Source organism: Martes martes (genome assembly GCF_963455335.1).
Source record: "Martes martes genome assembly, chromosome: 17".
In the NCBI taxonomy this organism is placed as follows: domain Eukaryota; kingdom Metazoa; phylum Chordata; class Mammalia; order Carnivora; family Mustelidae; genus Martes; species Martes martes.
In genome coordinates this window covers 4,296,146-4,319,065 of record NC_137905.1, presented here as the reverse complement: position 1 = coordinate 4,319,065, position 22,920 = coordinate 4,296,146, and the positions used below count along the sequence as shown (strand labels likewise).

At 58.3% G+C, this 22,920-nt stretch overlaps 1 protein-coding gene across 2 annotated transcripts in view; it reads left to right on the top strand.

The window, feature by feature from the left end:
• Positions 1-201: 201 nt before the first annotated feature.
• Positions 202-22,920, top strand: part of CRISPLD2 (cysteine rich secretory protein LCCL domain containing 2) — a gene marked incomplete at its 5' end in the record, with an annotated part of 47,253 nt that continues 24,534 nt past the window's right edge. The window contains 10 exons of one of the 2 annotated variants that reach the window (XM_080828429.1): positions 202-441; positions 5,378-5,496; positions 7,951-8,083; positions 8,554-8,669; positions 11,632-11,732; positions 16,314-16,463; positions 18,016-18,076; positions 20,382-20,448; positions 20,903-21,033; positions 22,842-22,885. In XM_080828429.1, the coding sequence (XP_080684555.1) occupies positions 202-441; positions 5,378-5,496; positions 7,951-8,083; positions 8,554-8,669; positions 11,632-11,732; positions 16,314-16,463; positions 18,016-18,076; positions 20,382-20,448; positions 20,903-21,033; positions 22,842-22,885 (1,162 nt within the window). Of the gene's footprint in view, positions 442-5,377; positions 5,497-7,950; positions 8,084-8,553; positions 8,670-11,631; positions 11,740-16,313; positions 16,464-18,015; positions 18,077-20,381; positions 20,449-20,902; positions 21,034-22,841; positions 22,886-22,920 lie in introns of both variants that reach the window. The other variant, XM_080828430.1, reaches the window with a different exon arrangement.

Here is a 22,920-nt window from a genome sequence, read left to right as displayed (position 1 = left end):
GTTCTGTGAGCCTCGGTTTGCGCGTCTGCAGAGTGGGGGAGGGATGGCTGTTCACGGGTCAAGCCCAGGCTGGATCTGGCTTAATACTGACCGACCTCTTCCCCCACTACCCTCTGCTTCCCTTCAGAGCTCCCACGCCCCAGCACTGCCTCCAGAGCCCAGCCTGCTTGTCACCCCCGTCCTCGTGGCCTGCGTGGCACCATGAGCTGTGTCCTGAACAGAGTCGTCCCCCTGGGGCTGGTGCTCCTGGTCTGCGGAGCCCAAGGCGTTTTCCTGCCCAACATCACCCACTTGGAGAAGTTGCTCAGCAAATACCAGCAGGACAAGCCGCACTCCCGGGTCCGGAGGGCCATCCCCAGGTCAGACAGGGAGGAGATCCTCATGCTTCACAACAAACTCAGGGGCCAGGTGTACCCCCCAGCCTCCAACATGGAGTACATGGTAAGTGCAGGTGCTCCCGGGGGCGGGGGGGCCTGGGGTCCATCTGCTTTTGTCTCCAGGGGCAGGGTGTGGTGGGCTCAGGGCCTCCTGGGAAGAGAGGGTCCCCTGTCTCTGTTCCTGACACCAAAACAGCACTTGTGAGTTCCCCGTGCCGAGGACCCCAGCCCAGGGCCCCGCTCTTGGCTCTTCCCTGGCCTCTGGAAGGTCTGAGCGCTGGGCTGTGGCGAGTCCAGTCACAGCTCTGCTGCCTCCTTGCTGTGTGACCTGGATGTGTCCTTGGCCTCCACTTTGAGAATCCCCTTCTCGTGGTTCTGGGATGGTTTGATGACGTCACGTGGTAAAATGCCCTGCACCGGTGCCCCCACCAGGGGCCAAGGTCACTGTCGTCACGGAGCACCTTGGTCTTCATCCGGCCCTTTTTGCCGCCCTCCTCCGTCTGCGCAGCAGCAGGGCCGAGTCCCTGAGACTTGGGGTGTCTGTCAGTAAGGGGCTGGCAGAGAGGGGGGACAGTGGAGGGTCTCCCGTGAGCCTGGGGAAATCCCACACGTAAGGAGCAGAAGGGCATCCGGCCCCGCCTCCACGCACCCTTGTCTGTTTCTGCCAGCAGCGCTTCCTGTCCTCCCAGCCCTGTGATGCACCTGCTGCTTTTCTCCCATTTTATAGACTAGGAAACGGAGGCCTGAGGTCAGAGCTGGTAGTGGCAGAACGGACCACAGGACCCAGGCTCACAGCCATCGTCCCGTGCCCAGTTTGAACCTTGGCACCCTTACTGCCGCTGCCCACTTCCTTCTGGCCAGCCTGTCCCCCCAGCACCTTGGTCTGCCCTGGGGCTTATCACCTCCCACGCTGCCCTGCACCGGCCTACCCTGAGCCCTCCCTCCTGTTCCCTTCCCGACCTTTGGGAAGTGTGTCTCCTGCTCGGGAGCCCCAGGGCCCTCTGTGCCCAGGATGGAGCCCACATGCCCTGCTTGGAGCACAAGACCTTCGATCTCGAGCTCATCGGTCCCAAGAGGCCACCGGGCGTTCCCCAAAGATGCCACCAGGCCTTCCCTCCCCCAGGAGTCCTGTCCCCACCTCGAGCCTTATTCCATCATAAACCAGCCTCACCCAGGACCCAGCTCCTCTCCCTCCTCCGGACTCCACCGTCCCCTTTCATGCTGCCCTGTGCTCTGAGGCAGGGGTGCTTGTGATCCGGGACCCTCCCCTGTGCCTGGGAGCCCCTCACTGTCGCCGTCGCTGCCCTCACGAGGTGGCCCGTCACCGTCTATACCACAGATGAAAGGCTTGCCCTTCTGGGCAGACACCCTTGGAGCAGGGCTGTCCTTTGGGAACTCGTTACGAAACCGTTTCTTCTTTCCCTGAGGAATGTCGCCCAGGCGCTTACTCTGAGGGGTTGTGCTGATCTTAGAGGCAGAGTGGGCACCCATTCACAATACTGATGCATCAACAGCTGGCGCGGGCCTTTTTAGGGTTAAAGGCGTAGAGAAATAGACTCGAATTCTTTGTTACTTTGGGTGTGGACTCTCCCCCCATCCTTCCGTGCACCCGGTGGTCTGGCTCGGTCCCTGGGGGGTGGGCGGGGGATAAGGACACTTTCCACCTCTCTGGACAGGTGGGCCTTCCTCCTGGGCCCCCTGCCACCCCGAGGCCCTATATGGTGCCCGCCTTGGAGAGGGGTATTTTCCTTGGCCTGGAGTTTAACCGAGTCCCAAACGCCCCAGGATCCTGGCTGCTTCCCTCCTCCTGTCAGGAGCAGGCTGATCTTCTCGTCTCTGCTTTGTGCTTGTCCAGGGGCCCGTATGGAAGGTTCGGTGCAGTGAGCAGGGCTCGCCTGGGCAGCATGGAACGTCCGTGCAGCCTGGAACGAGCCTGCCACGTTTTCCTGTTTGTTTATTTTGTGTTATTTCGGGATTGGAGCTGAGATCTGGGTCCTTAGGTCTAAATGGCCTGCGTGTCAGGGAGGCTGAGTGTTCGTGAGCGTTGTTGGGGCTGCCTCGGAGCAGGGGCCCCGAGGCGGGGGAGGTAGCCTGAGGCCCAGCCCCTCCGCCCTCGGGCCTGCCCGTCTGCTCGCATCTCCACCAAAACAAGAGGCACTCATTTGAGAAAGTGTCTTGAAAATCCAGTTCCCTGCTCAGCACTGCCTGCTGGGGCTTCACCTGGGTCCTTTGAAATAGCTTTAGCCCTGAAAGGTGGATTTTAAAACTCCAAAGAGTTAAGACATCCTATTTTGAGTTTTTATAAGTGGACAGGCTCTCGAGCCAGCCTGCCTGGGTTTAGGGGAACTGCCGCTTGGTCGCTGTGTGACTTCAGGCAGATTAGTTGGCCTCTCTGTGTTAATGTCTCATCTGCACAATGGGGACAATAAAAGTACCTTTCTCATAGCATTGTTTGGAGGAGCTGACGAGATAATGCGTAAGTACTAAATAAATGTTACCTATATTGTTGCTATTACTATGTTAGTAACTTGTTATTTTAGCGAAGTGGGACCGGCCCTTGGTGACAGCGTGCAGAGCAAGATGAGAACTCCTTGGAAGCCATATCAAGCTGGGTTGTTAAAGTTCTAACTTCCTGCTGTGTGACCTTAGGCAAGTTGCCTAACCTCTCTTAGCCTCAAGGATTTGTGTGTGTGTGTGTGTGTGTGTGTGTGTGGTTTTTTGTTTTTGTTTTTGTCTGCAACAATTGGAAAATATAACATACCTCAGGGGCTTATTCCAAGAATTAAATAAGAAAGTGGTGCTAATAATGTTCTCTGGCAAGTGGCAGGTGTTCAGGGACAGGGCCTAACCCTGCCCCTGGCACATAGTAGGTGCTCAACGAAGTTAATTTCCTTAATATCAAAATACAGTTTGCTGAGAGCTGCCCTGCACCTTGCCTGGGAGCTTGATGCCTCTCATTCAGCTTGTCTCCAAATCCTGTTCCGGCAGCATCGTTAGCCTAGACGGGGAAATAGGCTCAGAGACGTGAAACCACTTGTCCACGGTCACACAGCCTGGCCCCGGGGATAGGCTCCCCTCACACAAACACTCTCACCAGTGCCCCCCAACTACTCAGGTCTTTCCCTCTTTCTTCCCTCAGTCATCCCTCTGGGGGGTAGAGAATGCTCACCTGTGCCTCTCTGTGGTCTTTCTATGTGCCGGGCTCGGCTGGAGCAGAGAGGACGTAGGGAGGTGAAGGGCAGGCCCAGAAGGAGGCCTTGAATGCAGGGAGGGGAGAGAGCTATGTCCTTGTTGGGCTGTGTCCTCTGTCTCCAGCCAGAATTTCAGAAGCCCTTAACCCCCAGAGATCTGCCAGGGCCCTCCCTACCGCCCTTCCCGCTGAGCTGTAGAAAACGTTATGGACGCAGACCAAAGGCACACAAGGTTCACGTTGATCAGAAAAAACATTGAACTTCTGAGAAGCCAGTGGGCCTTGGGGTGGGGTCAGCGCCTGCACGGGGTCTGCCCTGCCTTCCTGGACTTTGGGAAGGGCCTTGGCTAGCCATGGCCAGAGGGATCTTGGTGCCGCCCCGCCCCCACTGCCCTCCCCTTGCAGTGGATGCTGTCTGCTCCTTCATGGACCATCGGCTCCTTGCTTGGAGATGGCGTCACCAAGTTGGTCTAGGTAGTTGGTTTGGAAGGGGCTGAGCCACAAGTCCGGAAGACGGGAAGGCGGAAATCCAACGTCACGGGGTACCGCGGGGCCTCAGGGTGGGAGCGGGGGCTTGGATCAGCTACGTAAAGGGAGCGGCAGCAGAAGCACCCGCAGAAGGCCGGCCTGACCCCTCTGCATTGCAGGCTGTCCCGGACTTGGGAGAAGGATCCCAGGCAGAAGGGACACGGAGCCTGGTGGGCACGAAGGTGGCGGGGGCAACACTGTGAGCAAGAGTGGAGTCTGACGTCAGAATGGACCCGGGAGGTCCCGTGCAACCGACACGGGGGTTGTGTCCAGGGTGTGACGCAGTCCGCAGAGGTGTCTGCCCTAGGCCAGGCCTCGGCCCTGGACGTTCTGGAGTCTCCGGCGTTGAGGCTGGGAAGAGGTGGCCGGGCGGAGGCGGGGAGGCGCTCGACTTCACGACATGCCATCCTGGGGGCCACAGCCCGTGCCGTCAGTCTCCCGTTCCCGCCACGTCCCGGGACCCTGCCTGCCTGTCTCTCCGTGAGCACCCACTGTGTGCGCAGGGCTGGGGCTCTCCCGAGAGGGAACAGCAGTTGCCGGCCTGCCTGCGAGCTGGGGCATCTGCCTGATGACCGGGAGGAGGCGGGACAGCAGCTGGCCGGAGGGCCGCTTGGCGTCTGTCCCGCCGCAGACGAGCAGTGACCCCGCTGCTTTGTTCACCGTGTTCCTTCCCGGGGAGCTCTGCGTCCCCGGGCCGGCTGGGAGGCAGGCCGGGCGGCGCCGCCTGTTCCAGACCCTCTGGCCCAGACCCTGCCCTTGCCCCCCACCCCTCCCCCCGCCCCGATTCAGGGTGGGCTGTGCCGCAGGAGAGCCGGATGGGCCGAGGCCAAAGCAGTTTTTGCTCCCCCCCTTTTTTTTAGAACAGTAAAATGCGTAAAACATAAAATTCACTCTTCTGACGACTTTTCAGCCTACAGTTCTGTGGTGTGAAGCACATTCACGGGGCTGTGCCGGGGCCCCCCCCGCCCCCCCGTCAGCGGGACTCAGGCGTCTTCCCATTTCACAGACGAGGAGGCGGAGGCCACGGGATGGGCTTCCAGGCAAGCCCCGAGCAGTCGCTGCGAGGACCGCCGTGGGCCGGGCTCCCCTGAGATCCTGGCGGCCCCGCCCCTTCCCGCGGGCCGGGTCAGGAAGCCATCGAACCCTGGCGTGGCACCCGGTGTCCAGGAACGGAGCCCTGGCCCGGGCTCCACGCCGGGCCCACGCGGCGGGTGCGCGGCTGCAGGTTTGGTCCTTGTGCTCATCCTTGACTCTGGCGGGCCCGCGTCTGCTCTCCCTGCAGACTTGGGACGAGGAGCTGGAGCGGTCGGCGGCGGCGTGGGCTCACGAGTGCATCTGGGAGCACGGGCCCACCGGTCTGCTGGTGTCCATCGGGCAGAACCTGGCTGTCCACTGGGGCAGGTAAGAGCCGTCGCAGTCCCCCCCTTACTTGTGAATCAGCTGCCTCTGCGGGCACCTACCATGTGCTGGGCTGGGTGCTCGCTGTCCATGGTCACGTTTAAGTCTACAGACCCTGTGCCATTCACACGTGGGTGAACAGGCTCAGTGCCCAAGGGCACTTCTGAGCAATTGCAAAATGGATGCGAGCCTGCTCGTTGGCTCCAGACACTGACCCCCGGGCTCGGGGTTTCTAGCTTGGGGGCCCCAATCCTTGAAAGGATTCCTGAGCCCGTTGCAGCGGGATGAGGGGGGACACTGGGATGTTGGCCTTGCTGTGCTGGGTCAGGGTATCTTCTCTGCCCCTGCACGTCTGGGTTCTGCTCCTTCTCCAGGCCCAGCCAGGTTCCACCCGGTGAGCAGCTGTCCCTCACCTTGCCCTCCTTGTCCAGCCTCGGGGAGGCTCACCCTCACCACCGAGGCCCTCTTGCCCGGAGGAGGCCCTTGAACGTGGTCTCCAAGAGGCGCCTACCCGAGTACCCACCCGGCCGAGGGCTGGTTTCCTCAGAGGACGTGGGGAATGGGCCTTTGCTCTGTGCAAACTTGCCGACCGACCAGACAACGTGGTGTGGACGCGGGTCCTCCGGGGGTGGACCCAGGGGCCGGTCAGGGGCTCAAGCCCACTTGTGCTTTGCTGCATCGCTGAAAAGTCGGACAGGACTTGCAGTACAGGTTGCCCGACTCGCGGCGCAGACATTCCCCAGCCCCGTAAGCACCTGGGTTCCGTGTGGCTGGGAGCCGTCCACTTCCTTTAGGTCAGTGTCTTTCTGGAACAGAACCTGAGCCCGTGTCGTGAGGGGTCCAGATGGGACCTGGCGGAAGGGAATCAACACCTGTTATTATTATTATTATTTTTGGTCTCCTGCTGAATTCTGCTTTTTATAAAATCAGTCTTCCGGTGGCATGAAAAGAAAACATCTACAGGGAGAAAACCCATCATTCCACTGGCCTGGCTCGGCAGCCAGAATATTCCTGGACTCCTGCGTAGCCTCTGGCTGTGGGCCGCATATTTTTTCATCGTGGTAACGGCGGCCAGGACAGCCTTGAATTCTTTCCCTCCTTCTCATACGCGATCAGACCCGTCTTCTACCCCGTGGCCGTCCTGCTGTCCCTTGTCAAGGCTGCCTTCAGGCCGTCAAGCCGACAGGCCGAGGGTTAGCCTCTCCGTTCTCGGAGCTGGTCCTGCCGTGGCTGCGTCAGGCTGAGTGCTGGGACGGATGGTGCAGAGCACACAAAGATCTTGCCCTGTGGGATCCACAGTGCCGACCTGCTTTCCCCAGGAGACCCCCACATTCTCCGGGCCCCCATAGCAGCCTGGCCATGGCGCTCTGGGGACACGGACGGGCATGGGTGTCCCCACGCAGCCCTGTGGCTCCGTGGCTGTGTGGCCGCCAGCGTCCTTCCCCAAGCCAGCCCCGACTACGTCACTGACCACCACCAGGCGCTCTGGGTTGTGACAGTAATTGTTACAAGACCTCTAACTGCCCGCCTCACCACAGTGCTCTCAGACACGGCCAGACCCCTCGTGTCTTCTCTCTTTATCGAAACCGCTTTGTTTACACTTGCTGGGGCCGCTGGCTGGGGATCTGTGTCCAGTTTATTTTCTTTCCCGGGAAGAACGCAATGATGCCAACCTGGGCGGATGGGACCCGAGTAAGGGGGCCGTGGCCACCCATGGTGATGACCAGGGTGGGGGTGAGGGAGGGCTCAGGGGATTAGACTTGAAATAGAAAGTTCTGGAAAGGGTTTGCCCATATGATGGCAGAGCTCTGCCTCCCTGCAGATTTCTGTATCTTCCGTTTATTTCTATTTCCATTATTTATTTTCTACCTTGTATCTGGGTCCTCGGGTCTCCCCCCTGCTCCCCGGCGGGTGAGGAATGAAGCCAGCCACGACGATATGGAAACGTCAGCCTCTAGGCTCTCCCGTGTGCCCTGTCCCCCATCGCGGGCTAGTTTTGCCCCTTTTCGATCTTCCCTGGCGTCCCGTCTGTGCATTACCTGGATGGTTATTTACTTGCCGTTTTTCTCTGCATTGACTTAAAAGGGACCCATGTCCGTCAATCAAGTTGTTTTAAAGAATCACACCTGGGAAATAGGGGGTTTGTGGGCATAAATACATAATTGTAATATAAATAGTGACTTGTTGGGGGCCAGGCAAACGTTTCCTGCACACACAGGTGGCATGTGGGCCTCCCAGGGACACTCCTGGAACCCAGGCACTCCGGGAATGCCCAGAGGGGCACCTTGTAAGTTTGGGTTCTAGGCACTTACAGCAGGTGCTGGACAGGATTTGGGGCCATTCGCCCACAGCAGCCCTGTCCTCTAGCCTGCCCTGTGGACGGCTGTGCTGGGAGCCGCGGTCTCGGTCTGTTGGGTGGGTGGTGGCCGGGACGTAACCAGCTGGTCTGCCCCGCAGGTACCGCTCTCCCGGCTTCCACGTGCAGTCCTGGTATGACGAGGTGAAGGACTACACCTACCCCTACCCCCACGAGTGCAACCCCTGGTGTCCGGAGAGGTGCTCTGGGCCCATGTGCACCCACTACACACAGGTAAGCCCCGAGGCCCTCGCCGTGACCTCAGCCCAGAACCCCAGACCCCATCACTCACCTGGCCCTGCAGGCCTGCTCCCCGGTTGGAAGACTCCACTCTGTCATTGCCATAATGTTTCCCTTTAATTTGGTGTTCTTTAAAGTCCAGCTGCTGGGCTGAGCATGGGTTTGTGATACAAGTGTGGAGCCTGGGAGTAAGCGCTAGAAACTTGTGTGGCAGTCCACTGTCACTGGCACATTTTCCTTGTGTGTGATTTGTTTCTGTTTGGGGTATGTGTGCGCGTGCGTGCGTGTGTGTGTGTGTGTGTTTAACAAACATATGGATCTTCAGGGATTAGTGAAAAACTCTGGTCCATCACCCCTTCACAACATATACCCCTTTAGGGCCAACGCCCTGGAGATCCAGGCCAGACTAGGTTGCCCTGTTCTGCCTTGTCTGGGGCTCTGACATGTGGCTGTCATCTTTTCAGATAGTCTGGGCCGCCACCAACAAGATTGGCTGTGCTGTGAACACCTGCCAGAGGATGAATGTTTGGGGAGATGTTTGGGAGAATGCGGTCTACCTCGTCTGCAATTACTCTCCAAAGTAAGAACAAGTAACACGGTTGTCTGGGTTGGGATGTGTTGTCCAGCCATGGAGGACCCAAGGGAAGTTGGATTAAATGGTGAGGTCTCTTCATTAGTTCACATAACAAGCCATCTAGAGATTGGTGCATCCAGTTAAGCTTAAAAGCTCAGCAGTGTCCATGAGGACTCAAGCGCTTTCTGTTTCCCTGCTGCACTAGCCTGTCCTCATGGCTCCAAGATGGCTGCAGAGCACCGGGCATCACATCTTCCCAAACTAAAGGGACGAGAATGGTAGTAAAGGGCTTTCTCTTAGGTCTTTCTCAGCCCTGGCCCACTTTCTCCTTCTATCGTTGGCCAGAACTAGACCTCTCATAGATGGGCGATGGCGGGGGAGGCTGAGACTTCCCTAATTGGCTTCAACGAATGAAATTGCCCAGTTGGCTTTGCAAGTCATCTTCTGGGACTCCCAGAGCAAATCAGAAGCTGGAGTAGCGGTTGACTGGCCAGCAGTGGGGTGTGCCATAGCCAGTGGGATGAAAATACGCAGCAGATATCACTCTGGGAAATGTATTCACGCTAAACCTAGTTTTTGCATTTTTATGTTTTCCCTTCTAGAAAAGACCACACTGAGCCTGTGTCTTAGCCCCCTTTTTCCTCAGAGCAACCTGATGTCATCAGTGGGACATCTGTCCCTCTATTGACTTACTCACCTCCTTTGCTCATCAAATAATATACCACTTCTCACAGCATTGCCCTCCCCGTGTATAGCCTGTGGTTTGCATGCCGGCCACAGGGCTGGCTCCCGCCCTAGCACTGGCCCTGCACACAGGATGCCCTCACAGCATATTTGCTCAGTGACTGAATGAAACGAGGATGACCTCACTCATTTGTTTTGGGTCAGGAGCGGCCGTGAGGAGGTGGGATGTGGGGGGATCGCTGAGGTCAGGAGGAAAAGAGATTGTCGCGCATCTGGCACACCCGTGCCGGCCGTGTCTCAGTGGCCCACAGGCCCGCATGAGGGCAGGTGGATTAGGTCACTGCTGGTGGGAAGGGGGACGCCGGCCCGGTGGAAGAGCTGTAACTGGCCCCCTGTGGCGGGGTCCCCAGCAGAGTGGCCAGTGGGGCGTGAGGGATATTTCGATTCAACTCTTTATATTAAAAAAAATACACCTGAAGACCCTATCAGAAAGAGAATCTGCCTTTCTTAGCGCCCAGCTATCTTCTTGAAAAACGGAATAACATAGGGATGGTACCCACATCTCAAGTGTGCGGCTCGATAAACCCCACACGTGTCTGCGTGGGCCAGCCAGCACGCGTGGCCATGACCAAGGGCCAGAGGCCATGTGTCCCAGGTGGAGACAGGGCGTGCCTCTGGCTGCTGGTGATTCCCTTCCTCCCTGTGTCGTCACGTGGCTGTTCTTCCGTGTGTGCACAGAGAGGGAGCAAGGGAGAGAGTGGGGTCCCCCCCCAGTGTCCCCTCTCTTAGGGACACGCATCCTGGTGGATTGGAGCCTTATCCTGTGACCTCGTTTCCCCTCACTCACCTCCTGGGATGCCCCGTCTCTACACACAGCCATTTGGGGGTTAAGGCTTCAACATGGGAATTAGTGGGCAGTGGGGAGACACACACTGAGTCCGTGTGACACATGTGTACCCCTGTAACTACCACCCATCAATAGCTCTCTGCACTGGTCGGTGTCCGCTTCGGACCCTTACGTGAATGGACCAGACACATATGCCCTTTCTTGCCCTGTATCTCCCGCTCAGCGCCATGCGTCGGAGATTAATGTGTTGTGTTTTCTGTCCAGTGGGCCGTTTTGACAGCTGCGTGGCCAAGAGTCTGAACCCCTGGCCATGCGGAATGCTGAGCCAGGTGCCCAACCTCCCAGCACCAGCGGGGCCCCTGGACCTCCCTAGGAAGCTGTCAGAAATGCCGCCCGACAGGCCTGTTGATTTAGCAAACACTCACGGAACACGGGGCCTTCACCGTGAACAGGGCCCTGGGCTGAGGGCCTCCATGCCATCACTCTGTCACTGCACAACCTCCTGCTGTGGCCCCTGTCAGCGGTGGGGTCACACGGCAGGCAGGGCCGGGGTCCCACTTGGGGAGTCGCTCTGGGCTGCTCAGTGGAGGGAGGCTGGGGGAGGCCAGGGCAGGCTTGGCTTATCAAGGGCTCTGGATCACCTTCCTGAGTGGCCCACCAGGTCAACCCTGAAGGAAGTTTCCAGAAGGAATCACAGAGACCGGTCCCCCGTCATGCATGGCTCCGGCCTGTCCTGCCAGAGGCCCAGGCTCTGGGAGAGGGGCTTAGGCACACTGCTCCACACCTGTTACCTGGTCCCTGGAGAACCAGGCCCTGACCGGCCTCCATTTTCGTGGCCAGGAACTTCAGACGGTAGTGGACGGTGTCAGGGACATCTGGACGAACCTTGGTCCCAACCCTGAGGGCAGAGTGCTCAAAGGCTCTGAGCCCCTCCACTTGCTTGCTGTGTGGCCTTGGGCAAGTCACTTAACCTTTCGAGCCCCCGTGGCCTCCTCTGAGAAAGGGCGGGGGGGCTCCAGCACGTGCCCCGTAGGTGGCAGAAGGGTGGAGGGACCTGGTCGGTAGGAGCTTAGTGAACATGAGCTCCTTCCTAGAACATGCTTTTGCTGCTTTGACAAACGGCTCAACGGGGCAGATCTCGGCAGCTCTCTAGGACGAAGGTGTTGGGGCTGGGGTGGGGGGTGGTGGACAGTGTTCAGAGTCGTGTAAGGCAGGACACGGGCAGCGCGACGGGACCACGGTGCCGGGGAGGAAGGAAGTGTCCCAGCTCCCGCCTGGGGTTCTTCTAGAATTCTCTAGGCTCCGCACAGCGTCCTCTCCCCCTTTACGTGGCACACACACCCTCCTTCCTCCCCTGGACAGCCCAGGAAAGGAGCGAGGAGGGGCGCCGGCGCTCGGGCGGCGGCCCCTCCTGACGGTGTTTTTGGTGTCCCGCAGGGGGAACTGGATCGGAGAAGCCCCGTACAGAACCGGCCGGCCCTGCTCCGAGTGCCCGCCCAGCTACGGGGGCGGTTGTAAGAACAACCTGTGTTACCGAGGTAGGAAGTGACTTGGAAGCCGCCCGGAGTGGCTGTCCCCTCTGTCTGTGGGCCCGGGAAGGGCTGTCGTCAAACGGGCCAGCTGAACACTGCAGTCAAGGTGCCCCTCCCCCACCCCTCCTCCTGCCCGTGCAGCCGTGGGTGGTGGGCAGACCCCCTCTCCAGCCCTGGCGTTCAGCTCCCCCCACCCCGGTTCCTTGGGGACGTGGGGCTGTGCCTGCACGTCCCCGCAGGAGGCCTCTCCCGTGGCCCCACCCTGCACTGGGCGCTGGCTGCACACGCGTCCCTGCTGTGGTCGGCCCTCACGGTTTGGTTACAAACACACGACAAACAGGACCGCGCCCGTCCCAGGTGACCTCCAGGCTGTCAGGGCTTGCCCCCCCCCCCCCCCCCGGGCTGCTGGCCTCCTTCCTTCCACCCTCGTTGGCCCCTCGCGGATGCCTCGCCCGATTCGTCATAAGTGTTCGGGGTTCCCTTCCCTCCGTGGCCCCGGGCAGATCCGAGTGTCTGCCACGTGTCCTAGCCCTTGTTTCTAGTTGGCCTCTCGGGACCTTTCCACTGTCCCTGCTGCTGTAAGTAACGCATCCTGGTGCCTGAATCGTTGCTCACATTTTGCAGTATTTTCTCAGGCTCTAGCCCCGGGGGGACGGAAGTGGGTCTGAGGGATTCCCCGAGTGTTTGTGTTTGGGATGTGTTGTCCGTGTGGCCGCATCGGCTGCTCTGGACAGCAGAGAGGGGCCTCCCTGGAGGCTTGGGCATGCAGCAGGCGGCTCTCCACGCAGCTTTTCTTGGCAGTCCAGTGAGCTCTGGGGTGCAGAGACAGGTGGGCTGGGGTGTGGGGTCCCAGACCTGGTTGGGGTGCAGGGGTCCTGTTGTCCCGGCCAGCTGGTCACCGCTGGTTCTACCCAACATGAGCCCAGGAGACGGGGAGGCTTGTTAACTGCAATGTCTCCTGCTGGCCCACCCCGACTCTCTGTCTCCAAGCGGGGCTCCACACACTGGTCTTCAGTGAACCCGTCCATGGAAATCCCTGCTCCGGGTCCTGCATCCACGAAACACAGGTGCTAGAGCCTGGCGCGCTGGCTTCAGGAGGAGCACTCCCGCCACATTCTAGCCATGGGACGCTGGGTGGGCCGCCCCCTCTCTGGGAGCCTCAGTCTCCCTGCCTGGAAGTGGGGGGTCATGGCAGGACAGGATCATGGGTGGAGACTGGCCCTCGGGCCTGTCCGGGCCCTTCCCTGTGTCCCTGGCAGGCCGAGTCCGTGGCTGCCGTCCAGTCCCCCAGGAGGGGCGAGTCCCTTGTCAGGTCCCGAGCGCCAATTTGGGGAGCATAGTAGAGGGAGGCCCGTTGAGGATTCTCCTCGGATCTCCTGCCGTTCTTTGCTCGAGCCTGATCGCGGGGCTGTGTTCGGGGTCCGTCAGCCCCTCCGGGAGGGCCTTCAGGCGCACAAGCCAGAGCTGCTAGGTCCAGGAGTCGTCTCCATGGTTCCCGGAGCTGTGCGCTCGGGCATGCCGCGTGCCGCCTGGGGCCTCAGGCTGCCCGTCCGTAACAGTGGCAGTAAGAGTCTGTCTGTAGAAGCTTTGCCAGGAGGATGCCCAGAGAAGGATGTGAACGGCTAGTGCAAGAGCCCTTTATAAACACACTCGTTACCCCCTCCGAGAAGTGGGGGTGGGGAGGTACGACTGCACTTGTCACCTTGCCAGGGGTCCTTCCTCACCTGGTGGGGACTGTAGGTCTTGGGGGTAGGGGGCTCATCCGTGCTGTGAACCTGGCAGATACATCCTCCTCCTTGGAAACACAGGCCTGGTGTCACACCTCCTCTAGGGAGCCTTCCCTGATTACACAGCCAGTGCACCTGCCTCCGTGCTCTCTCTACCCCCAGACTCTTCCTGGATGCCCGGTCACCTGTTGTTCCAACAGCCAGTAGGCTCTGAGGGCGCTAGGGTCACAGAGCAGATGTGTTCTGCCTGCGGGCGAATGCATATACCGCCCATATGCCCAGAGGGTCATTTTCAAAGGACACATGCACACAAAGACACCTCAGATGCTGGGTTACCCACCCAATGAAGCCTTTATGCTTGTTTCTTTATTTTTGGTGGAAAACTCCCAAGTCCCCTTGGCAGGTATCCCAGCTTTCTTAGCTAACCAGGCAGAAAGTCTCCGGTAAAGCCGGTTATCTGCATAAGCTACTTAATCAGCACCGATTGAGGGGCCCCGAAAGGCCTTGACCTATAATGGGGATGGGTCAGGGTTAAAGATAGACCATTCGAGAAGTTTCTGTCTCTCCAGCCTGAAACCGTGAACCCGTGTGGCCATGAAGGGTGTGGGCTGTGCGGCCTGGCAGCTGGACTCTCGGCTGTGCGAGCTTGGGCAGGTCTCTTAGCCTCTCTGAGCCTCGGTTTTCCTGTCTGTGAAATGGGGCTGATCGGGCCTCCCAGGGAGCAAGGAGTGCAGGCTGAGGAAGCGCCGAGCCGGCCGGGAATCAGTGTGTACCCAGTACCCATTAGCCCTGAGTTCTGTCACTACTCACAGAGCCAGGTAGGAGTCTGCAGGGGGCCGTAAGCAATGTCGTGGTCCAGGATGGACCGTGCGCACAGTAACCTTGTGGTGAACTTGGGCATGGAATTTCCCCAGGCCCGCGCTGCTCGGCACAGGGGATCTTAATTGGGATGTGCTCAAATACAGGCTATCGTCTGGGTAAGCATTCCCCTTTTCATGTGTGCGTCTGAGGGTGAGGACTGTCTGCCCATTTTCTTAAATAGTGATCCTCAAACACTTTAGATGGCTCTGCCAAACTATATTCGGCCGAATAAAGCCACGATTATGAGGTATAAAAATCCTAAAGGCCAGTGGAAGAAAACCCGGCTCATTCCGGAGATCGCTCCGGCCGGCGGAGAGGGCAGAGCTGAATAGCCACATTGATGGCAAGAGCAGACCCGAGACGAACATGTGGGCCGAGTGGCGTTTGCAAACCCAGCATCTTCCTAAAGATTTCGCCTATAGCTTTGGCCTCCGAGTGGTGATTTCAGAATTCTCTTCCTGAAGGTCTTCAAACTCCGCCGGGGCTCTTTTCTTCTCTCTCTCTTTTTTTCCTGAAAGAACCCAAAGAGAGAATTCCTTACGGCTTAGTTCATCCTTCATTCAGCAGATTTTGTTCAGCAAAGCTGGCTGGGAGCCGGGTGTCTGGGGTTGGGGGGGGACAGGGATGAAGCAGGCTGGCTCCTGGCCCCGGGGAGTTGGCAGCTGGTGGGAGGGGCAGGTGGTGGTGGCCTCGTGGCTGTCAACAGAGCTCTGATAAGGATGGCATCAGGCTCCGGGCTGCCGCCGCTGAAACCCCACCCCCTCTCCTCCCCCAGGTGGCACGATGGCTGTGCCTGGCTTGGGGGTGGGGGGTGGGGACCGGCCCCTGGAACAGGTGCAGCACATTTCGGCCTCGAAAAGTCCTGGAGAACCGGCCCTGGCTCTGGCTCCTGGCTTTGCGTAGCCACAAAACACCTGGTCCCCCTTTGGAGCAGAGCCGTCAATGCTAAGAGAACCAGGAACGAGCCGCGGGTGTTCACGAGCCATTGCCCCCGCTCGAATTTTAATCCAGTGCCACAGAGAGGCCCGGGAGGGGCTCCCAAGACGGAGCTTTCCAGCTCTGGTCTTCAGACACCCTTGGGGATGGGCGTGCACACTAAAGGGGGGGGCCTGCACCCCCCACAAGGGTGCACACCACGTAGTCCTTGACAAGGCCACACGGGCAGATGAAAACAGCCAGACTGTTCTGTGCACTGGCTGGACTTCACGGTTCGGTACCCTGATGGCCTGCGGGTGGGCTCTGACGAGCGATTCCCGGTGTCTCTCAGGACGAACCCGGGAAGACACACGGATGCTCCCAAGAAATGGAATTTGGCTAATGAACGTGCTAAAGCTGTAGGGCATGGTTGCAGGAGAGAGAACACGGGGGTGGGAGACGTACGGGATCCAGGGCAGTGACTCCGTTTTGAACCGGAGCGGGGACTTTGGCTGTGTCGTACGTGCCGGGCCACCAAGCTTCGTGCGGAGAAAGGCATCGGCTTGGTGAGCGAGGACTCAGGGGCGCGGAAGGGAGCCGAGCGGGCCTGCGCCGGGTGCATCGTGGTCCAAAGACACCGACGCGGTCATCCTGCACCACCACGGTGGGCGCAAGACTTTGGAGACCCCTCCCCCAGCAAATCTGGGGGCCAGAGGGTCCTCAGGGGAGACCGTGCCAGTTTGGGGTCCACCTCCTGAAGCCGCCTCCTCGGGCAGGTGGTGGCGTGTGGGAGGAGGGACGAGAAGCCTCTGAGATCACCCAGGTGCAGGCGCCTGGTTTGCCCCGCTGCTCCCGGCTCCGTGGCGAACGAGGCCTGCGGAGACCCGGCTGCCTCGCCTCGGCGCTAGAATCCCCCTGGGCTGGCCCTGCTCTGCCGAGTCACTGTCTCTCGGCCACCGGCCCGACCCTTTGTGACGGAGAACCTCCAGCCAGTCCAGTTTCCCTGTTGCCGTTTTCCCTGCAAAGTGCATTTTTGCTGAATCCCCCCCTCCGTGCTCTCTTTTTTGTCCTCTTCATTCTTAAGAAGAGACGTTGACGTCCAGCCCCAAGCCGGAAACCGACGAGATGAACGAAGTGGAGGCGGCCCCCGTTCCCGATGACAAGCACGTCTGGGTCCAGCCGAGGGTGGTCAGACCCACGAAGCCCAAGAAGGCGCCCGCCGTGAGCTACATGAGTGAGTGCGGCTCTGCCCTGCCCGCGGGCTGCCTGTGCTGGGGCAGTGGTGGGGGCAGGGGGCGGCCCGAGAGGTCTCCGGGTCAGCAAACATTGGGGCACAGCAGGGGAGTGTAGCAGCATTTTATTTTTTTATTTATTATTATTTTTTAAATATTTTATTTATTTATTTGACAGACAGAGATCACAAGGAGGCAGAGAGGCAGGCAGAGAGAAAGGGGGAAGCAGGCTCCCTGCCGAGCAGAGAGCCTGATGTGGGGCTCGATCCCAGGACCCTGGGATCATGATCTGAGCCGAAGGCAGAGGCTTTAACCCACTGAGCTACCCAGGCACCCCTGTAGCAGCATTTTAAAAAATGATATTTTTAAGTCCTTTCCTAAGCAGGCATCGTGGGAGTGGGGCTTGGGTGGCGTTTCCCCCCGACTGGCATTTCCAAGTTAGACCTTCTCCTTTGAAAGGGGGCTTGGGCTCAAGCTGGGTTCCTACGGAGGTTGCGGCAGGACGGGTCTCCCCAGGCTGGCTCACGGGTGGCCGGACCCCCACTGGCCTCTGTGAGACTTGGTTTGCTCATCCATACAAGGGGGTGATAAGGCCCACGCGGGGTTGCTCTGCGGATCATTTGCAGTAACGGGGGCCACCCAGTGTCGGCTCTGAGCCCATCACCACAGTGCCTCCCACGGCTCCCGTCAAGGCTCCTGGAGGCCCTCCACTGAGAGATATTGTTACACTCAGCCCTCGTCCGGCTTTCCCCTGACCTGCCCGCGCACTCACCTCACGGCTTCCTTCTTTCTGCCCTCCCTAGCCCCGGCTGAGGCTCAATGTTCCATGTCCCTGATATAGCCCCTTAATGGAAGGTTTGGGGCTCCCTAGGGACAGTTTCCCCCCAGGCATGACACAGGCCTGGGCTGTCTGCCTGGGGTTCTCCATGTCCCCCTGAGCTGCCAACAGCATAAAATGCCCCCCCCCCCAGCAGAGGCGAGCTCATGCTTCTCTGAACACCCACCCACCCCCCAGGGTTTTTTGGCTGCTCTGTCCCTGCTCTGCGGGAGCAGTCTCTGTCCTCATGGGTATGCCAGTGTCGCACTATCAAACTGTAACACTATGCCAAGATTCTCATGTGTCCCTAGAAAATAAACAAGGAGAGCTTGACAGAACTCGTCTTGGCTGGAGAAGGCTGTGAGGCCCACCCTTCCAGAACCCTCCGGGGCTTCAGGGCACTGGGTGTGGGCCCGGCCCACTTCCAAGGTCACACTGACTTTCTCAGCGAATGCTCGCAGAAGCAGCCCCCGTGACACGCGTCCCCACTGGTCTCTGTGGAAACTGAACCTCAGACTGGGGACGAAGGCTCCTGTCCCAGGTCACCCAGCTGCTCTGAAAGGCCGGGCCTGGGACTTGAGCCTCACAGCTGAAGCCTGCAGCCATGAGTGCGCCTGCTCGTGTTATGACATGGGTTCCAGGATGTTCCAGAAAGTTCTCTGGAGTACGGGGTGGTATCTTTTACCTCAGACCAATGCCCCGTTGGTGTGACGTGTGTTCTTGTCCTTCTCTCCCAGCCCAGGTTGTCCGGTGTGACACGAAGATGAAGGACAAGTGCAAAGGATCCACGTGCAACAGGTGAGGCCTGGGCTGGGCCCCTCTGGCGCGGATGCCCGCAGCCCTTCCTTTGAAGGGCCGGCCGTGGGGCATGGAGCGTGTCATAGGTTAGACGGACCGTGATGTCTCCGAGGTCCCTCCGGCAGCCACTGTTTAAGAAAAGCTTGGCCCCCGAAGATGACCTGTGTCTCTCGGCCCAGAGCGGGGCTTCTGACCTTGGCGCTCGAGACGCTTAGGGCCGGATGAGTCTCTGTGGTGAGGCTGTTCTGTGGCCTGTAGGGAACGAGCAGCATTCTGGCCTCAAGGCCCTGGATGCCAGGAGCACCCCCACCTCCAGCTGTGGTGACTACAGATGGCGCCAGAAACTGCGCACCGTTCCCGGAGGGGTCAGGTCACCCCCAGGAGACCTCGCGAGGTCGGGGCTCCACTCCAGCTGGGTGTGTGAAGGGGGTCACAGGGTGGCCCGGGGTGCCGTGCAGGGGATGTGAGGGCAGGGGCCGTGGGAGGGCACGCGTGAGCTGGCGGTGTTGGCCACTGACAGATGCCGCGGGCCAGTGTGTTCCCCGGTCGTCAAATGACGTCCTCTCGCCGATGGACTCCCTCAGCCTTGTCCATCCAGATGTCGGAGACGGGTGGCCAAGAAGGACGGGATCGGTTTTGGCAATGCGGCTGCTAGGCTGCTCTTCCTGGCAGCAAATGGCCGGCAGGTGCGGCAGCCTTGCGAGGAGCCTCAGGTCACGGTTGGACAACCACGTCCGCGGTCGCGAGTGGTCTTTACCCCTCTTGCTCCGGCTTCTGGCAGCCGTTCCTTTAAGGCAAACCGTGTTACCTAAAAGAGAAAGTAATGGTTCCTACTTCATGCTGTGGGGCTATGGAATTTGGTTTGCCAGGAGGACGCCCCCTCCCCCCCCGCCCCACCGCTGGACTTGGGCACGAGTGTCAGGAAGTAGACTTTGAGCCACCCGGGATGAGGTCGCTCCAGGACTCGTGCGTCCCCCGAGCAGCTGGCCGGCGTGTGCTGCAGAGGAAATCGGCCGGTCTGCTGGTGAGATGGGCAGCCTGTGGCACCGAGGGCTGCTGGCTCTGCCGTCCCCATGCACGGTGTCTGGGCATGTCTGCACAGCTCTGGGGTGTCTGGAACGCTCAGTGGTCCCTTGGCGCTGCCGTGCCTTTCTGGGCCACGAGCTCATTACGAGAGCATCACGCCTGAGCAGTCAGTGGGAGAAATGAGAAGTTCGGAGAACACGCACAGATAGCCTTGAGAAAGTTCCAGAGTCGGGGCTTGCTGGGACCCACCGCAAGCAGGGAGAGGGACTGTCCGAGGCCACCGATGGAGAACTATATAATTCAAGTGCGTCCACCGTCCGTCTCCTCGAAGGCATCCCATCACCCAGTGTTTTGACAAAAATAATATCTGTTGGGCCCTTCCCCCCCCCAACTTTAAAAGTTGTTCTTGTTTAGGGGAAGTAATTCAGGAAAACAGCACCACCGCCAGCATTTAAAGAAAAAAAACCAGTGTCGCAGCATCTCCTTGATCTGTATCAATTAGATGTAGTCCCTTTCCCTGTGTTCTCTGGGCCCTGGGGAGGTTCCCGCCGCTGACGCTGAAGCTTATGAGCTACCATTTTCATTTAAGATTTTCCCAAGTCACGTACTTTTCAAAGACTTCATTGCTCGGGGAACGCATCAGACTCCAACATACGGCCGTGCAAACACAGGCTTGGCCGTTCCTTGGGCGGTGCTGGTTTCATTTCTAGTTTTTCATGATGCCAGACACTTGGAATAACACGGGGTCCGACTTTCCGACCTCTGGCTCGGGTTCATATGCCCTCAAGGAAAGTTCTAGAATGGGAGAAAGTGAATTTTTAAGGCTTTCTGGAAAGATTGATTTAGGCATTTCAGGGGGCAGGAGCATCCTCACTGGATTTTATTCTAAATAAAAAAAAAACACCCTTGTGGTTCGACGCCTGGAAGGAGGCATGTCCTCTCCAGCTGTACCTTCTTCGACGATGGGTGTTCGAGAACGTGCGTGTGCGTGTGCGCCTTCGAAACCACTTGTCTTCTGTGAATTGTCCTTGAATGTGCACCTCTGCCTTCACCACGAGTCTTAAACACGTGAAAAAAAGGCCCGGTTGAGCCTGGAATGGTGTTGGCGGGAACTCCAGCCTGGGGAAACCGTGACTCGCCCGGACACAGCGGGTTTCGCGTCCCCGGAGCTCCTCTCTGAGGTCAGAGTCGAGCTTTTGAAGGAGACGAACCCGGGTAGATTCCTGGTGAGAGTCCCTCAACACGTTCACCTCCGAAAATCTGCTCTCTTCTCCATCAGGTACCAGTGCCCCGCGGGCTGTCTGAACAACCAGGCCAAGGTCTTCGGGACTCTCTTCTACGAAAGCGTAAGTGCCCACGCGGACGGCCGTCGTGGGTGTGGAAGGGAGGCGGGTGGTTTTCACACGACAGGATTTCCTTCCCCTGCCTCGGTCCAAGAGCCGACCCGCGCCTGTCTCTGGGCGCACAGACTAGTAAAGCCACTTTGGGGGAACGGGGGCTCCCCCTCGGAAGGGGAGTCTGCATCCTAGACGGGGCGTTAACATGCTCCACTGGATGGGGAGAAAGGGCTGTTTGTCACCGCTCTCCATTCGTAAAGCCCCTCGGATGAGTTTTCTGAGATAAGCAGCCCCAGGAACAAAGACGTGTTCTAGAGAAAGGTTGAGTCAGAAGTGGGGTGAACTTTGGCCAGACGTTTCGGCTTTTCTGTGGGTTGAGGACAAACACCCTGGACATTTCTAAAGAAGCCCGGACAAAGGTGAATTCAGATGTACTTACGGTGCCCCCTGTCCCTGCCTCCAGTCGTCCAGCATATGCCGGGCCGCCATTCACTACGGAATCCTGGACGCCAAAGGTGGCCTGGTGGACGTCACCAGGAACGGGAAGGTCCCCTTCTTCGTCCGGTCTGAGAGGAATGGCGTGGAGTCTTTGAGGTAACTACGATGAGGGTTCCTTCTTCCTGGTTATGAAGATATTGTCGAAGTTTCGAGAAGCACCCGACAATATAAAGAAGCAGGAAAAGAAAAAAACCTATGAAGACTTAACTCCGTAGCTCAAAATTCCCCCCACAGGCGATGTGCCATCTCTCCCCTGTGTGGGTTTTCCTGCGTTTCCTTTGGGCTGAGTTTCGACCGTCTCTTTGCTTCCTATCCTTGAGTTTATAGGTTTATTCTTGAGGAGCATTTTTTTTTTCTTTCTAGAGAATGAGGCTTTTCATTTTTAAAAATAGATTGACTTTTTTTTTTCTTTCTTTCTTTCTTTTTTTTTTTTTTGGTAGAAGATACCGTTTTACAACTAGGTCTGCAGATGGACACTGGGCAGGCTGTCCTCCCCATCCTGACTTTCGCGGTGGGGGAGGCCACATCGTGGTCTGTCCGTAGAGTCAGAGCCATAAAGGAACTGGGGAGCACAGAGCCCAGCAGTGGGCTCTGCCCCCTCCCCTGATCTTGGTCCAGTTTCTTCACCCCTTCTGGGTGGCAGCACCTTGCTTGTGAAAGAGGGCCCTGGTAGGACCCAGAGCTGACCCCCGTCTTGTCCCCAGAGCTACAGTCAGTCAATTTTTAACATGACGTGACTCTTCTTCCACTGTTACGAGGAAAGATCTGTTGCCCAGAGCCCTGAGAACGCTCCCCCACCCCACGCCCAGGGGCCCCTTCCCCATCCAGGACCTAGAGCCCAGCCCAGCCTAGCGGGGACATTGGGGACCCTGCCTCAGCCCCCCACAGCCCCGGGCCATGGCGCATCACCTCAAGAGAACTTTCCCGTGTCAGTGCCTATGCCAAGATCTATAGCAAGGACCATGGGGACCAGAGCCCCTGTGTGTGTGTTCCAGGGAGCTCCGCTCAGGACATTTCAGAAAGCACATGAGTCATTCCCTTTTGAAAGGCCTGCTTCTTCAAGAGGTCTTGCAAAATTCTCTCTTCATTTTAGCTAGGGACTCGGGGGTTGTGTAAACACGAGCGCGGAAGTCTAACCGGAAGCAAAGAACATGTTCTCGGAGTCCGAGTGACCTAACGCCAGCCACACGAGGCTCAGCACGGGCTCCACCCGGGTCTGGGCCCCGCGTGGCCTGGCATGCTTGTCCTGGAGCCGCTTCTGGGCCCTCCTGGAGGCCAACTTTGCATCTGGAGCGGGGTTCTTTGTGTTTTAGGGAGTCTGCAAACATCGACACAAAGATCAGAGCTTTGTTTTCTTTAACTTCTAATTGAAATGTATTTCCTGCCGGTATGAATGCCAGCCCCAAACCAGAGTAGCGTTAGCGGGGCCAGCGACCCTCTCACTGGGAGAAATCCAGTTGCGGGGGCCAGGGGGGGAATCTGAAAACCCGGTCTCTGCCATCATTACCCTAAAAGGATAGTGGTTAGAAGACTCGCCTCTCTACTGTGTGTTTACTGTGTTCACAAGGAAGTTCGGCTATCACTCAGATGCAAAGCCGCCTTAATCCTTGGATAACAAAAAGCATCACTAATAACTGACTCCCTGTTAATCTTCTAAATTTATCATATGCCTTTTAAAGTCATTATCCTGAGAAGGGGTCCCTAGGCTTCACCAGGCTGTTGGAGGGGTTCTCGGCACAGAGAAGGTTAACGAGTCCTATTCTGGGATGTTCTAAGGGCTTTCGGGCTGGTAGGAATCTAAAAAGACGGGAAGATAAAAAGTCAAGGCTGAAAACAAACGCAGGAGCAATCTTGCTCTTTTAGGAATGAGTCTGTTTGCATTTCGCTCATGTTTTCTTTTCCAGCAAATACAAGCCTTCCAGCTCCTTCGTGGTGTCAAAAGTAAAAGGTAAGCTGGCCAGTCTTTTTCTGTGTGTGACCATA